At 45.5% G+C, this 14047-nt stretch overlaps 1 protein-coding gene and 1 long non-coding RNA gene across 2 annotated transcripts in view; one reads left to right on the forward strand and one right to left on the reverse strand.

The window, feature by feature from the left end:
* The window catches only part of LOC142049452 (CUGBP Elav-like family member 4), a 35106-nt gene extending 32138 nt beyond the window's left edge, over positions 1 to 2968 (reverse strand). Inside the window, exon 1 of the mRNA XM_075077189.1 lies at positions 2845 to 2968. Within this exon, the coding sequence (XP_074933290.1) occupies positions 2845 to 2950 (106 nt within the window). The 5' untranslated portion in view covers positions 2951 to 2968. The remainder of the gene's footprint in view (positions 1 to 2844) is intronic.
* LOC142049453 (uncharacterized) overlaps positions 1 to 14047 on the forward strand; it is a 322507-nt gene that overhangs the window by 185600 nt on the left and 122860 nt on the right. The window lies entirely within an intron of this gene.

Consider the following 14047-nt stretch of genomic DNA (forward strand, 5'->3'; position numbering starts at 1 on the left):
CTATTTGAGTGACGGCCGAATTATAATTCTTGCCAAACAGATATGGGGAATTGTTAAAGAGGAACATAATAGAACACATTGGGGGGCAGACTCCCTGTATAACTTTTTAAATCAGAAATTAATAGGGAGAAATTTATATACTACACTCTGGCAGGTGACTCAGTAATGTGAAATATCACAGAATCACAGAATCACAGGTTGGAAGGGACCTCAGCGATCATCTAGTCCAACCTTAATTCAAAATATATTTGAAAAATAATCCTAATACAGGTAACCGGGTACAATTGGGGAATACTGGGAAAGGAAATATACCGGGGGACCATTGGCAAATTGATTTCTCAGAACTTCCAAGAAAAGGAGGGTATATATACCTATTGGTATGCACAGGCACCTTTTCTGGATGGCCAGAAGCATTTTCTTGTAGAACAAATAAAGCGAGGGAGGTTACTAAGGTACTATTAAATGAAATAATACCCCTATTTAGGGTACCTACAGTAATTTCATCAGACAGGGGTACACATTTTTGTGCAGAAGTAGTGCAGCAAGTCAGCAAGCTATTGGGAATCAATTGGCAATTACATACACCTTACAGACCACAAGCCAGTGGACAAGTAGAAAAAGTGACTCACATGATAAAACAACAAATAGCAAAGATATGCCAGGAAGCAAGCCTCTATTGGTACCAAGCGCTACCTATTGCACTACTTCGAATAAACGTAAAACCTAGGGCTAAAGAAAATTTGAGCCCTTTTGAGATACTATATGGTAGACCATATCAGGCTAAGTACCAAGGGGAGGATTTGAACCAGTTAGGAGATCATTACTTATGAAATTAGTTATATCCTTAGGAAAACAATTGGAAAAGATTAATAAGTGTTTTGGGAACCAGGACCAAAGGGTTAGATCATCCGATCCACCCATTTAGCCCTGGAGATTGGGTTTATGTTAAGAATTTTTCAGGTAATCTGCTGGGAGAGAAGTGGAATGGACCTTACCAGGTGTTGCTGACCACCTTCACTGCAATCAAGATTCAAGACTATAAAGAATTTGCAGATGGAGGTGTCATCCCTTGATAAAGTTGTGTTGCAAAATTGAATGGCATTAGATTTATTGACTGCCAAAGAAGGGGGCGTATGCATGTTCATTAATACCAGCTGCTGTGCATATATCAATAAAGATAAGCAGATAGAAGCAGATCTGAATGCACTTTGCAAAGAAACATAAATATTCATCATAAGATAATATAATATTATCTTATATATTACATATGTATGTAAAGCTTGTATAAGTTATGCAACTAACCCTGTGCGGGCATGCACATGAGGAGGAGTGATCCCCTGTGCGTCCAGCGCTGCAATAAAGAATACCTGCTTGATAGACGTTCAGACTATTAAGTCCTGATTTCAGCTTTTCACGGCATCATTATAATTACATTGTTTAAGAGAAAAAAAAAAAAAGATAGAGCAAGTATGAGTACAAGTCTGTGGGTTGGATATCCTTTGGAACCTGTTTCTTACAGATATCAGACATTATTGCCTTTATTACTCTGTTTAACTCCTTTGTCAAGTCCTTCTGTGCAATTTCAGGTGGAGGCAGACAGACTTTTTTTTTTCTTTTCCCCAATTTACTGATTTGTTCAGTGAACAGAGTGCTTAACTGCCTACTGTTATAATGGTTGGAGCTCTTCTAGGCCAACCTGGCCTATCACTTTCCAGTGGGGCAGCCCCATCTTTGGGTGTCATGAAACTAAAGTAGCCATAAAATTGAAGGAAGGTACCCACAGTTTATTTTCAGCCATTTATATCAGGAAGGCTGAGCTTCGGTGACTTATATCAAACAGCTGCCCTATAATGCTGGTGTGAAGTCTTTTTTGGCTGCCAGTGATTTTATGGAATAGCAATATCTTTTTCCAGTGTATCACTGTGATTTGGATTTTTTTGCCTCCTTGTTGCAAAAATATGCTGGTTGATGTTGTCACATGTCAAAACATCCAGTGAGATATGAACTGCATCAGTAGGACTGGTCTCTTCCCTGGTGCTGCACATTCCAGCAGAGTTTATGATATATTATATGCAGATCAATATTTAGTGGAGACATACTGTCAAGAGAAGAGGGCTTCCTAGTCAAACTGAAGTTAATTTGTCTAGAGACTGACAGGGAAAAAAATTACCCTCCTGTTCAAGAGAGAAGCCTCATTCTTACATGTGGGCTGTAGCAAAGGCTCCTTTGCACTATTCAGGTAACAAGTAGTGCCAAAAAGTGGCAGAAGGAGGTAAGGCACCTAGTTTTGCAATGAAGCATTTGCATGTTACAAACAGTAAATGTCTACTGAGTGTAATATATAAATTAGCATCTGTACCCTTGCAATTATGATGACTGGCCAATGTGTATGCAAAGACAAACTGAAGAAGGGGAAAACCTGGGGCTGGTGGATGAGAAATAAGCAGAGATGGAGATGGAGCTGGTGAGTCAAGATGTAAAGTAGCAAGCTTGCCTTTGTTTAAAGAAAGAATGAGTCCGTTCAGTGGGGTGGGGTAAGCACGTTTTGAGCATCTGTGTTCAGAAAGGAGGCTCTGCCCTGTGAGCAAACAATAATAGGCATGAGCTTGCATGCGGCTCATCAAGGCCATGTGTTTTTAAGTGCAATTAGATTTTTCTTATCATGGATAAGCAGAAAGCGACCAGCAAAGAGCTGACCTCCATTGGCAAATTGACCCCTCCTAATGTGAAGAGATGCTGTCCTGGTGACACCTAGTGACTTTGTCACACCAGAAAATTATATATATACTGGAACCAGGTCTAGCTTGACACACAGCCAGAGTGTATGTCAAGCCATCACCTTACCTTTGCTGTTGCCATCAGGTCCCCGAAGGATTGTGCACTCCTCAATGTTGCCAAATGCCTCAAATATCCTGCGCACATCATCTTCTGACTGCTGCTTATTGAGCATGCCCACAAAGAGTTTTCTGTCTTCTGGAACAAAATAAAGCCATGCTTACCATATTTCAGTAGGGATGAGAAAGCCAAGATGGCTCAGTATCACATGCAAAACAAACGGTGATTTCATTGAGGTGACATATTTCAGAAGCTACTAGTATTTTCAGGTGGCTGGCTCAAAAAACCTTAATAGCATGTGACTTTCAATGAGTATTTGAAAATAATTTGGTAATTTAAAAAACAAACAAACAAACAGGTTTGGTTATATATAAAATCTTTAACTGCTTCTAAAAATCTAGGCACCAAAGTCTTCCAAATCATCTTTTTCTGATCGATTTTTGCAGTCAGCTTGCAGTAACTGAAATGACAACATTGCTCAGACTGTGATCCAAGAGAACTGTGGAAAAGGATAGCATACAGAAATAAAGTCCAAATGAAAAATAACATAAGTTAGTAGCCCTTGCAATACTAAATAAGTTGCAGGAAAAAAAATGTTTAACATGAGCTGTCTTAAATCAGGATATAATGGAAGGCAGAGCCTGTAAATGGAGATTTGTCATTCATACCCACTCACAGACACATACCTACAACCTTGGATGAGGTTTTTACTATATTTTTAAAGTTCATTTTAAATAAACCCAAAATTTTTGAAACATAAAATTAACTGATATGATTACTAATATCTGAGATAGTTCAAGCAGGTGGTATTTTATGTCAAAGCAGGACATGGTTTGCTAGTAGATAACTGTATTTTGAATGAGGAAGGCTATTTATACTTGGTCTTATACCAAGTATGGGGATCTTCAGTCCAGGATGAAACATCTTCAGAAAATGTTAGTGAAAACAGACCAAACTAATGGTCACTGACTTGGTAGAAAGATCTCAGTGGGCACTGAGTGATGCCTCTAGATCAGGTTTATGTTCAGAGACTAGCATCATTACACCAAGAAAAAAAAAGAAATTTACATAGTGTATGTAAACAGGCCATTTGCACGAGTCATAAATGCCTTATTTATCATTCATTAAAAACTATGTAAATGTGTAAACCAAGAGTTCTTTTCAGAATAGTTTACAGAGCAGATGTAACCAATTTGAATAAATTAATAATTTGATTTTGAAATTTTTTTTAATGCACATGTTAATCTAAAGCTGAACAAAACATTGGTTTGAAACAACCCTTTTCTGGCTAATTGAGCAATTTATGTCACTTTTGTTCACTGAAAAATCATTGGTGTAGGCAATCTGTTCTACTTCAACCAGTGTTTGATCGAAATTCCCCTCTCCAAGATCCACCTGCAAATTGGCAAACTACTTTATAGCCTTTGGATGAGGATAATTTTTCATGCAGTGGGTATCGAGCAAGGATATTAGGAGCTTTCAATCCTGCAGTGGAGTTATCCATGTGAACGAAAAGTGTGCTGCCCACAGAAAATTAGCTATGTTGCCTTCAGTTAGGCCGCTGAAATGGTAAGAAAAATAGGTTGAGGACTATATGTGCATTTCTGATAGTGGATAAAAAAATGGAGATAGCCTTCTCATAGACATGTTAGAAGCAAGAAATATGCCTACTTTATGCTGGAACTGATTAAACAAAGGGACTTTTTGAGGTCTTTGCTGGCAACACAGAGTTCAAGCTTTAATGATGCACAAAGCCCTAACTAACTGTGTGGCTTGTACCCACCTCAAGAGTAGCTGCTTTGGACATCTGAAATGTTTGTTTCCTTTATGGCCAAACTGATGTGCAAAAGAGACTATCAGAGATGAGGTGTAAGCCTTAGAGAGGCAGCTACTGAAGTTGAGTGTGTGCTCTGTGGGGGTGTCTTTCAGTCTAGGGCTAAACAAAGTGTTGGAAAAAAGAGCCCAGTCCAAACTCCAATACTTGCCTAGATATCTGAGGAAAACCCACCTGGAGAATGAGACCAGCTGTCCTGGAAGATGGGAGATGGTTTAGGAAGGGGGTAGAGAGGCGGGAGTGAACTGGCAACACCACAGGCAAAAGACTTTGCCTATAAAGTTCATGTCTGGTAAATACATAGCATTTGTGCTCCTCCACAGATGTCAAGTGTGTGCCTCCAGAAGAAAGGAAGCATCTGTTCTCTTGTATTTTATACAGTTTCCCTTGTTTGAAATAAGCTGCATCAGCAAAAGAACTCTTATAGCTGTATAACAGTATTTTCACCAGACTTTTTCCTAATATATCATTTTTAAAAAAAAATCAAATCACATCCCTCTGCCAGCAAAATTCTCTAGTGTGGAACTGGCCTGAAACTGCCTTGTCTGGTTTAGTTTATGCAAAGCTTAAACCAGGTGCTTTAGGAACCACTTAATATTTTTTGTATTTTAGCTCTCCTTTCTGCATCTCTGCAGGATACTAGGAATGGTGATGCCTGTCTCCAGAGCTGCCTGGCAGAAGATGGGGTGCTTTGGTGAGCACAAGGTGGCCATCAAACCATCAGACACAGGCTCTTCCAAGCACGAGGACCACCTTCCCCAGGGCTGCTGGTCCAGCCGCTCCAGGGAAGGTGGCATGGAGGGGCCCAGCATAGCCAGCCAGGGCTCAGCACTGTTTGGACATCACCTCCAGTCCCATCTCCAAATCAGCACCCTGTCTCCTTCCTGAAAAACTGTGTCTTGGGTCATCAGGGGAATCATTTGTCACATCTTCCATCTCTGAAATCTACACAATCACACACCCAACTGATAAAAAAATGAGTCAGTTTAAGCTTTTTTTTTTTCTCTGAGAGGTTCTTCTAAGAAAGTGCTGCATTTACCTTTAACATCCCAGCCCTGCCAGGGAGCTCAGTAGCACACATCTCAGGTGGGAAGAGAGAGGGAAGAGTCCAGCAGCTGGGACCATTCGGCACATTCCAAGTCTTGGCTAATAAGTTTATCCTCTAATGAGCCTCTCACACCCTGCGTGCCCCCATATGCTGCTCTTCCAGGTCCCAGACAAAAAGCAGACATGTCATGCACTGGGGCAACTAGTTCTGCTTTGTAAATATGTCTGAACAAGGCCATGAGACTACCAGAATAAAATGAAGAGAGGATGTGCTGGTGTCAGTTGGATGTGCCTGAGTATGCGTGCACACCACAGGTGCTCCCCACTAGTCTTTTCCAGTGTCCTCGAATGAGAATGGAGGGCAGTACCTTGCTGTACCATCAATCATGCCACTCTACATCCTACAGAAACCAGAGATTTAGTCTGTCTGGAGCAGTCCCTGGATCAAGCTGTCTGTGAGCTCTGTTTGGCTGTAGGCTTTAGGGTCTACCCCTACCACCCATGGTCCATCCATACCACCCCACTGAGTCTCATGCTTCCTCCTCTTTCAGTGAGGGACCATCCCAAATCTATGTGTCTCAGGACACACATCTGAATTTCAGAGCACTGGGCAGATTCGATTCCCTGTGCCCCTGTCATGGTTCAGCCTCAGTTGGCAACTAAACACCACGCAGCCGCTCACTCACTCCCCCCACCCCTGTGGAACGGGGGAGAGAATTGGAAGAGCAAAAGCAAAAAAAACCCCAAAAAACCAACAACACCAAAAAAACTTGTGGGTTGAGATAAGAACAGTTTCATAATTAAAATAAAATAATAATGATAATAATGATTATTATAGTAATAACAATAATTATAATATAATGAAAAGGAAAAGGGAAGTCTCTCAGCCTTTCCTCATATGGGAGATGCTCCAGTGCCCTGATCATCTTCATAGCTCTCCGCTGCACTTGCTCAAGTTGTTTCCTTCCCTTCTTAAACTGGGGGGCCCAAAACTGGACCCAGCACTCCAAATGGGGTCTCACTAGGGCAGAGTAGAGGGGCAGGATAACCTCCCTCAACCTGCTGATCACTCTCCTTTTCATGCATCCCAGGATACCGTTGGCCTTCTTGGCCACAAGGGCACATTATTGGCTCATGGTCAGCTGCTTGTCCACCGGCACTCCCAGGTCCTTCTCAACAGAGCTGCTTTCCAGTAGTTCAGCTCCCAGCCTGTACTGGTACATGGGGTTGTTCCTCCCCAGGTGCAGGACCTTGCACTTGCTCTTGTTGAATTTCATCAGGTTACCCTCGGCCCAGCTCTCCAGCCTGTCCAGGTCTCGCCGGATGGCAGCACAGCCTTCTGGTGCATCAGCCACTCCTCCCAGCTTGGTGTCATCAGCGAACTTGCTGAGGTTACACTCTGTCCCATCATCCAGGTCATTGATGAATATGTTGAACAGTACTGGACCCAGCACGGACCCCTGGGGAACACCACTAGTGACAGGCCTCCAACCAGACTCTGCCCCATTGATCACGGCCCTACCTTTTGTCAGGCCCTACCTTTCGTCAGGTAGCGCCTGTCCAAATTTCTGCCTATTATACACACCAGAGTGACAGTTTCAGTTTTTATCTCATGCCCACATTTTATGTTAATGAAGAAACCTTGCTGGCCTTGCTGTAGAGGCAGCCCTTAACAGCAGCAGTCTGAGCAGTGATGTTGCCCTGCAGTGTGGAGGCTAAGTGTAGTCACCATGTAAGGCTCTTCTCCCCACATTTTCATTTTCCCTCATTAGTGTTCACCCTGTTATCAGTCTTTTCCCACAACCTGAGTCCATCGTGCCTGCTTGGCCCATGGAAATAACCATGGATGGCTTTTCCTCTTTGCTGTGTGCCCAGAAGAGCCAAGGAGGCTTCTTCTCGTGTATCGCGAAGTCCTCACCATGAGCGACTTGAGGCACTCCCATACTATTGAAAATTAAGTCCATCTCAAGTCTACCCCATTTTGCCATAAAAAAACCACAGCAACAACAGGAGCTAGCGCTCCCCATTCTTCACAGGAAGATGAGTAGGGTGAGAAAAGCATCAGCAATGGCAAACCAGAGTCCCCAGAGAGATCCCCTTGGTGACATTTCCAATATTGCCATGAAACCAGGTTCCTCTCTTCTTGGACATTCTGCCAGCTGTGGAGGCTTGTGCCCGTCAGGAAAAGCTGACTGCAAGGCACAGTGGTGAAGAAATTTAACTTGTCAGATAAATATACAGGGTCTATAAATCTCCCTGCCTGTGTTTATATGAAGCCTCTGCATCTTCCCCAGTGTAAAGAGGGGTTAAATTATTCCCTGTTCTATTTGTATTTAAATGTTATGTTTCTGTGATAAGCATAAGGCAGAGGGCCCAGGTGAAGGAGACCGCACGCATGAAAGGTGAAATAATAGAGCACTGCAAACCAAGTACTCAGAGGAGCTAGGAAGGGGACACCGGAGCGAGGGGGAGAAGGGAAAGGACGGGCAGTAATTAAAGAGACAGAAGGACCAATGAGATGTGGAGCAAGAGGACAAGAACAAGAATCACAGCAATTATGGAGGGACTAGGGGAAAATCAGTCGCTCACAGAGACATGACATAGGTTTTTGTTTATCCAGATAGCTCTCACTTTTATATGTGTGTGGGGGGGGGTACATTTAGATAAGAGTATATAAATACACTTGTGTTGTCGTATTCCTCATGCAAAACAAAAAGGTTGAATCCTTGTATCAAGAAAGCATAAGCCAGCTTTACCATTTAGAACAGTGCATCCAAGGCCTTGGAAATAAGGAAGGACAGGTCTACCACCTTTGTGGCTGTGCTGGTTTTGGCTGAGAAAGGGTTAATTCTCTTCACTGTACCTCCTGTAGTAACCAGGGACCTTTCCAGCTTCTCAGCCTCTGCCACGTGGGCAAGAGGCTGGGAGGGGCGGGGCCAAAGCCAAGACAGCTGACCCCAACTGGCCACTGGGATGTTCATTCCATACCATGTGACGCCATGACGAGTATATTAACTGGGGCAGTTGGTGTGCAGGGGGGCAGTTGCAGCTTGGGGACTGGTGGCGTCAGGTTGGAGGGCAGTGAGCAGCTGCGTCACGTGTTGTTTGTTTTGGTTGTTCATTCCCCCTTCCCTACTCCCCCAGGGTTCGAGCCTCTCATTGTTTTCCTTTTCATTGCATTATTGTTGCTGTTGTTATTGCTTTATTTTAATTATTGAACTGTTCTTACCTCAACCCACTAGCATTACCCTTCTGTGCTGGTTTTGGCTGAGAAGGGGTTAATTCTCCTCACTGTGGGGGTCGGCTACCTTTCCAGCTTCCCGAGCTCTGCCACGTGGCGGGCGGGGCTGGGAGGGGCAGGGCTGTGGTAGGGCCGGCTGACCCCGACTGGCCAATGGCAGGTTCATTCCATACCATGTGACACCATGACCAGTATATTGGAAGGGGGGGGGAGGTTGCAGCTCGGGAGCGGTGCGGCGTCGGGTCGGCGGGTGGTGAGCGGCTGCGTCATGTGCGGTTTGTTTCGGCGGTTCGTTCCCCCTCTAACCTCCCTTCCCTTTCCCCGGGGCTTTGCGCCTCTCGTTGTTCTCCTTTACATTGCATTTCTGTTGTTGTTTCTTTTAATTTTAATTATTAAACTGTTCTTATACCAACCCACGAGCGTTAACCTTCTGATTCTCTCCCCCATCCCACCGGTGGGGGAGTGAGCGAGCGACTGTGTGGGGCTGAGCTGCTGGATAAACCACGGCAGTCTTTTTGGCGCCCAACGTGGGGCTCAAGGGTTGGAGATAATAACAGCTGCTGGTCACAGCACCATGTTGTCCATTTTGCAGTTGGTGTCAAAGATTGGTGTTGGTTTGTTGAGTCTGCTGTGTTCTGCAGTGATTAGTAACGTTTGACTACAAGATTTGTTATACAAACACTCGTTTTCAGCTTTATCTGTTATTTGGGGTTTGTGCTGAAACCATTACTGTACTTAGGATAGCAACTTGTTGAGGCCATTAGCAATTATACCTCCTCCTTGGAGAGATTTTACATGGAGGAAACACAGAATGGTATCTTTGCAACTTTCTATGATGTCTCCACCTTTATTACAACAATGTTTTTGTATCTTGAACATCCTTGGGTAGTTAAGGTGCACTTATTGTTAGTTTTTGGGCATGTTGTTTTGGTTTTGACTAAGCAACTTAAGAATATCACCCAGAAATCTGTCCCAAGCCTTAATAGTTATGAGTGGCAGGGCATGTGGGATAGCATGGGCAAATACCTAGGGCAGTGGGCACCCCCAGTGTTTTGGAGTTTCACCCCTGAACAAGTGCAGAATCCTGAAAGACTAGCAGAATATTTGGAGAAAGTGTGTTGTTATGCTGGGAACTCCAGAGAGACACAGATAACTGCAACATGCTGGGGTCTGGCCCATGCATACAGAGCCCTGCTCAACAGCATTCAGTGCCCCCAAGGGGAAGAGAATGTCTCTGGATTGAAATGCAAAGTGACTGGCACTGTAGACAATCCAGCCCTGAGGACAGGCACTGCAGCCACTCAAACCCCCACAACAAGTAGTGGAGCTGGCTCAGAAAATAAACCCGTACCAGTATCAGTTGCCCCATACACAAGATGAAATATTGGAAGCAGACATGAACTCGTTTAGAGCGGGATGATGAAGAACCAGGGCCATCACGGGGAGAGGAGGGAGAAGTAATAAATGAAACAGAGACCACCGGATCCCTGTCCTTAAGCGAGTTGCGAGATATGCGAAAAGATTTCAGGTGAGCACACTGTCACCTGGCTGCTCCGATGCTGGGATAATGGGGCCAGTATCCTGGAACTAGAGGGAAAAGAAGCCAAACAATTGGGATCCCTTTCTGGGGAAGGGGGCGTTGACAAAGCAATTGGAAAAAAACCACAAGCCCTCAGCCTCTGGAGGCGACTCCTGTCTGGAGTGAAAGAAAGGTATCCCTTTAAAGAAGATGTTACATATCGCCCAGGAAAATGGACAACTATGGAGAAAGGAATCCAGTATCTAAGGGAATTAGCTGTGTTTGAGGTGATTTATGGTGACCTGGACGATCAACGGTCATCCAAAGATCCAGATGAAGCCGAGTGCACACGACCCATGTGGCAGAAGTTTGTACGGAGCGCACCATCCCCGTCTGCAACCTCATTGGCAGTAATGTCCTGGAAAGATGACGAGACACCAGTGGTGGTGGAGGTGATTGATAGACTCCGGGATTACGAAACAAATCTCTCTTCCTCGATTGTCTCTGCTGTGGAGAAACTGTCCTGGGAGTTCCAACAATTCAAAGAAGATATGTCCTACTCCCATCCAGTACGGACCAGTGTCTCAGCCATAAGGAGTAAGCGTCCCTTTGCTCAAGAGAGAAGATATACACCACGGGGCTCCCTATGGTTTTACCTGCGTGACCACGGACAGGAAATGAAGAAGTGGGATGGCAAGCTGACATCGACCCCAGAGGCATGGGTATGTGAGCTGCAAGGAAGAAAAATCACTCTGGGGGGTTCTTCCAGGAAAGCTGCTGCTCCAGTTTTCAGTGAGCAAGTCCCCAGACAGAGGAGTAGAAGCGCAGATTTTATTTCTAAGTGTAATAGAGGGACTCCTGATTGATATTTACACGAAATGAGTTGTGACTGCCATGATCAGGACTAGAGGGGCCCTGCCTCCAGCCAGCTTGAGGAAAGGGATAACCGGGCTTACTGGACTGTGTGGATCCGATGGCCTGGCACGTCCGACCCACAGGAGTATAAAGCTTTAGTGGACACCGGCGCACAGTGCACCTTAATGCCATCAAACTATACTGGGGCAGAACCCATCAGTATTGCTGGAGTGACAGGGATATCCCAAGAACTAACTGTATTGGAGGCCGAAGTGAGCGTAACCGGGAATGAGTGGCAGAAGCACCCCATTGTGACTGGCCCCGAGGCTCCGTGCATCCTTAGCATAGACTACCTCAGGAGAGGGTATTTCAAGGACCCAAAAGGGTACAAGTGGGCTTTTGGTGTAGCTGCCTTGGAGACGGAGGAAATTAAACAGCTGTCTACCTTGCCCAGTCTCTCAAAGGACCCTTCTGTTGTGGGGTTGCTGAAGGTCGAAGAAGAACAGGTGCCGATCGCCACCACAACAGTGCACCGGCGGCAATATCGCACCAGCAGAGACTCTCTGATCCCCATCCATGAGCTCATTTGTCAACTGGAGAGCCAAGGAGTGATCAGTAAGACCCACTCACCCTTTAACAGTCCCATATGGCCAGTGCGGAAGTCTAATGGAGAGTGGAGGCTAACAGTAAACTATCGTGACCCAAATGAAGTCACTCTACCGTTGAGTGCTGCTGTGCTAGACATGCTAGAACTTCAATACGAACTGGAGTCCAAGGCAGCCAAGTGGTATGCCCCAATTGATATTGCTGATGAATTCTTAATCCCTCTGGCAGCAGAGTGCAGGCCACAGTTTGCTTCCACTTGGAGGGGCGTCCAGTACACCTGGAATGGACTGCCCCAGGGGTGGAAACACAGTCCTACCATTTGCCATGGACTGATTCAGACTGTACTGGAACAGGGAGAAGCTCCAGAACACCTTCAATACATTGATGACATCATTGTGTGGGGCAGCACAGCAGAAGAAGTTTTTGAGAAAGGAGAGAAAATAGTCCAAATCCTTCTGAAAGCTGGTTTTGCCATAAAACAAAGTAAGGTGAAGGGACCTGCACGAGAAATCCAGTTCTTAAGGAATCAAATGGCAAGATGGACGTCATCAGATTCCAATGGATGTGATCAACAAAATAGCAGCCATGTCTCCACCAACTAGCAAAAAGGAAACACAAGCTTTCTTGGGCGTTGTGGGTTTTTGGAGAATGCATATTCCAAATTACAGTCTGATCGTGAGCCCTCTCTATCAAGTGACCCGGAAAAAGAATGATTTCAAATGGGGCCCTGAGCAACAAGAAGCCTTTGAACAGATTAAACGAGAAATAGTCCATGCAGTAGCTCTTGGGCCAGGCCGGGCAGGACAAGATATAAAAAATGTGCTCTACACCGCAGTCGGGGAGAATGGTCCTACCTGGAGCCTGTGGTAGAAAGCACATGGGGAGACCCAAGGTTGACCCCTAGGGTTTTGGAGTCGTGGATATAGAGGGTCCAAAGCCTGCTATACTCCAACTGAAAAAGAGATATTGGCAGCATATGAAGGGGTTCGAGCTGCTTCAGAAGTGGTTGGTACTGAAGCACAGCTGCTCCTGGCACCCCGACTGCCAGTGCTGGGCTGGATGTTCAAAGGAAACATCCCCTCTACACACCATGCAACTGATGCTACATGGAGTAAATGGGTTGCACTGATCACCCAGTGGGCTCAGGTAGGAAACCCCAGTCGCCCAGGAATCTTGGAAGTGATTATGGACTGGCCAGAAGGCAAAGATTTTGGATTGTCACCAGAGGAGGAGGTGACACATGCTGAAGAAGCCCCACTGTCTAACAAACTGCCAGAAGATGAGAAGCAATATGCCCTGTTCACTGATGGGTCCTGTCACCTTGTGGGAAAGCACCGGAGGTGGAAGGCTGCTGTATGGAGTCCTACACGACAAGTAGCAGAAACTGCTGAAGGAGAAGGTGAATCGAGCCAGTTTGCAGAGCTAAAGGCCATCCAGCTGGCCTTAGGCATCGCTGAACGGGAAAAGTGGCCAGTGCTCTATCTCTATACTGACTCCTGGATGGTGGCAAATGCCCTGTGGGGCTGGCTGCAGCAGTGGAAGCAAAGTAATTGGCAGCGCAGAGGCAAACCCATCTGGGCTGCCACATTCTGGCAAGATATTGCTGCCCAGGTAGAGAACCTGGTTGTAAAGGTACAGCATGTGGATGCTCGTGTCCCCAAGAGTTGGGCCACTGATGAACATCGGAACAACCAGCAGGTAGATCAGGCTGCCAAGAATGAAGTGGCTGAGGTGGATCTGGACTGGCAACATAAGGGTGAACTATTTCTAGCTTGACTGGCCCATGACACCTCAGGCCATCAAGGGAGAGATGCAACATACAGGTGGGCTCGTGATGGAGGGGTAGACTTGAACATGGATATTATTGCACAGTTTATCCACGAATGTGACACATGCGCTGCAATCAAGGAAGCCAAGCGGGTAAAGCCTCTGTGGTATGGAGGACGATGGCTGAAATATAAATATGGGGAGGCTTGGCAAACTGACTATATGACACTCCCACAGACCCGCCAAGGCAAGCGCCATGTGCTTACAATGGTAGAAACGATGACTGGCTGGCTGGAAACATACCCCATGCGCCACGACACTGCCCGGAACACTATTCTGGGTC

The sequence above is a fragment of the Phalacrocorax aristotelis genome, chromosome W, assembly GCF_949628215.1.
Source record: "Phalacrocorax aristotelis chromosome W, bGulAri2.1, whole genome shotgun sequence".
In the NCBI taxonomy this organism is placed as follows: Eukaryota; Metazoa; Chordata; class Aves; order Suliformes; family Phalacrocoracidae; genus Phalacrocorax; species Phalacrocorax aristotelis.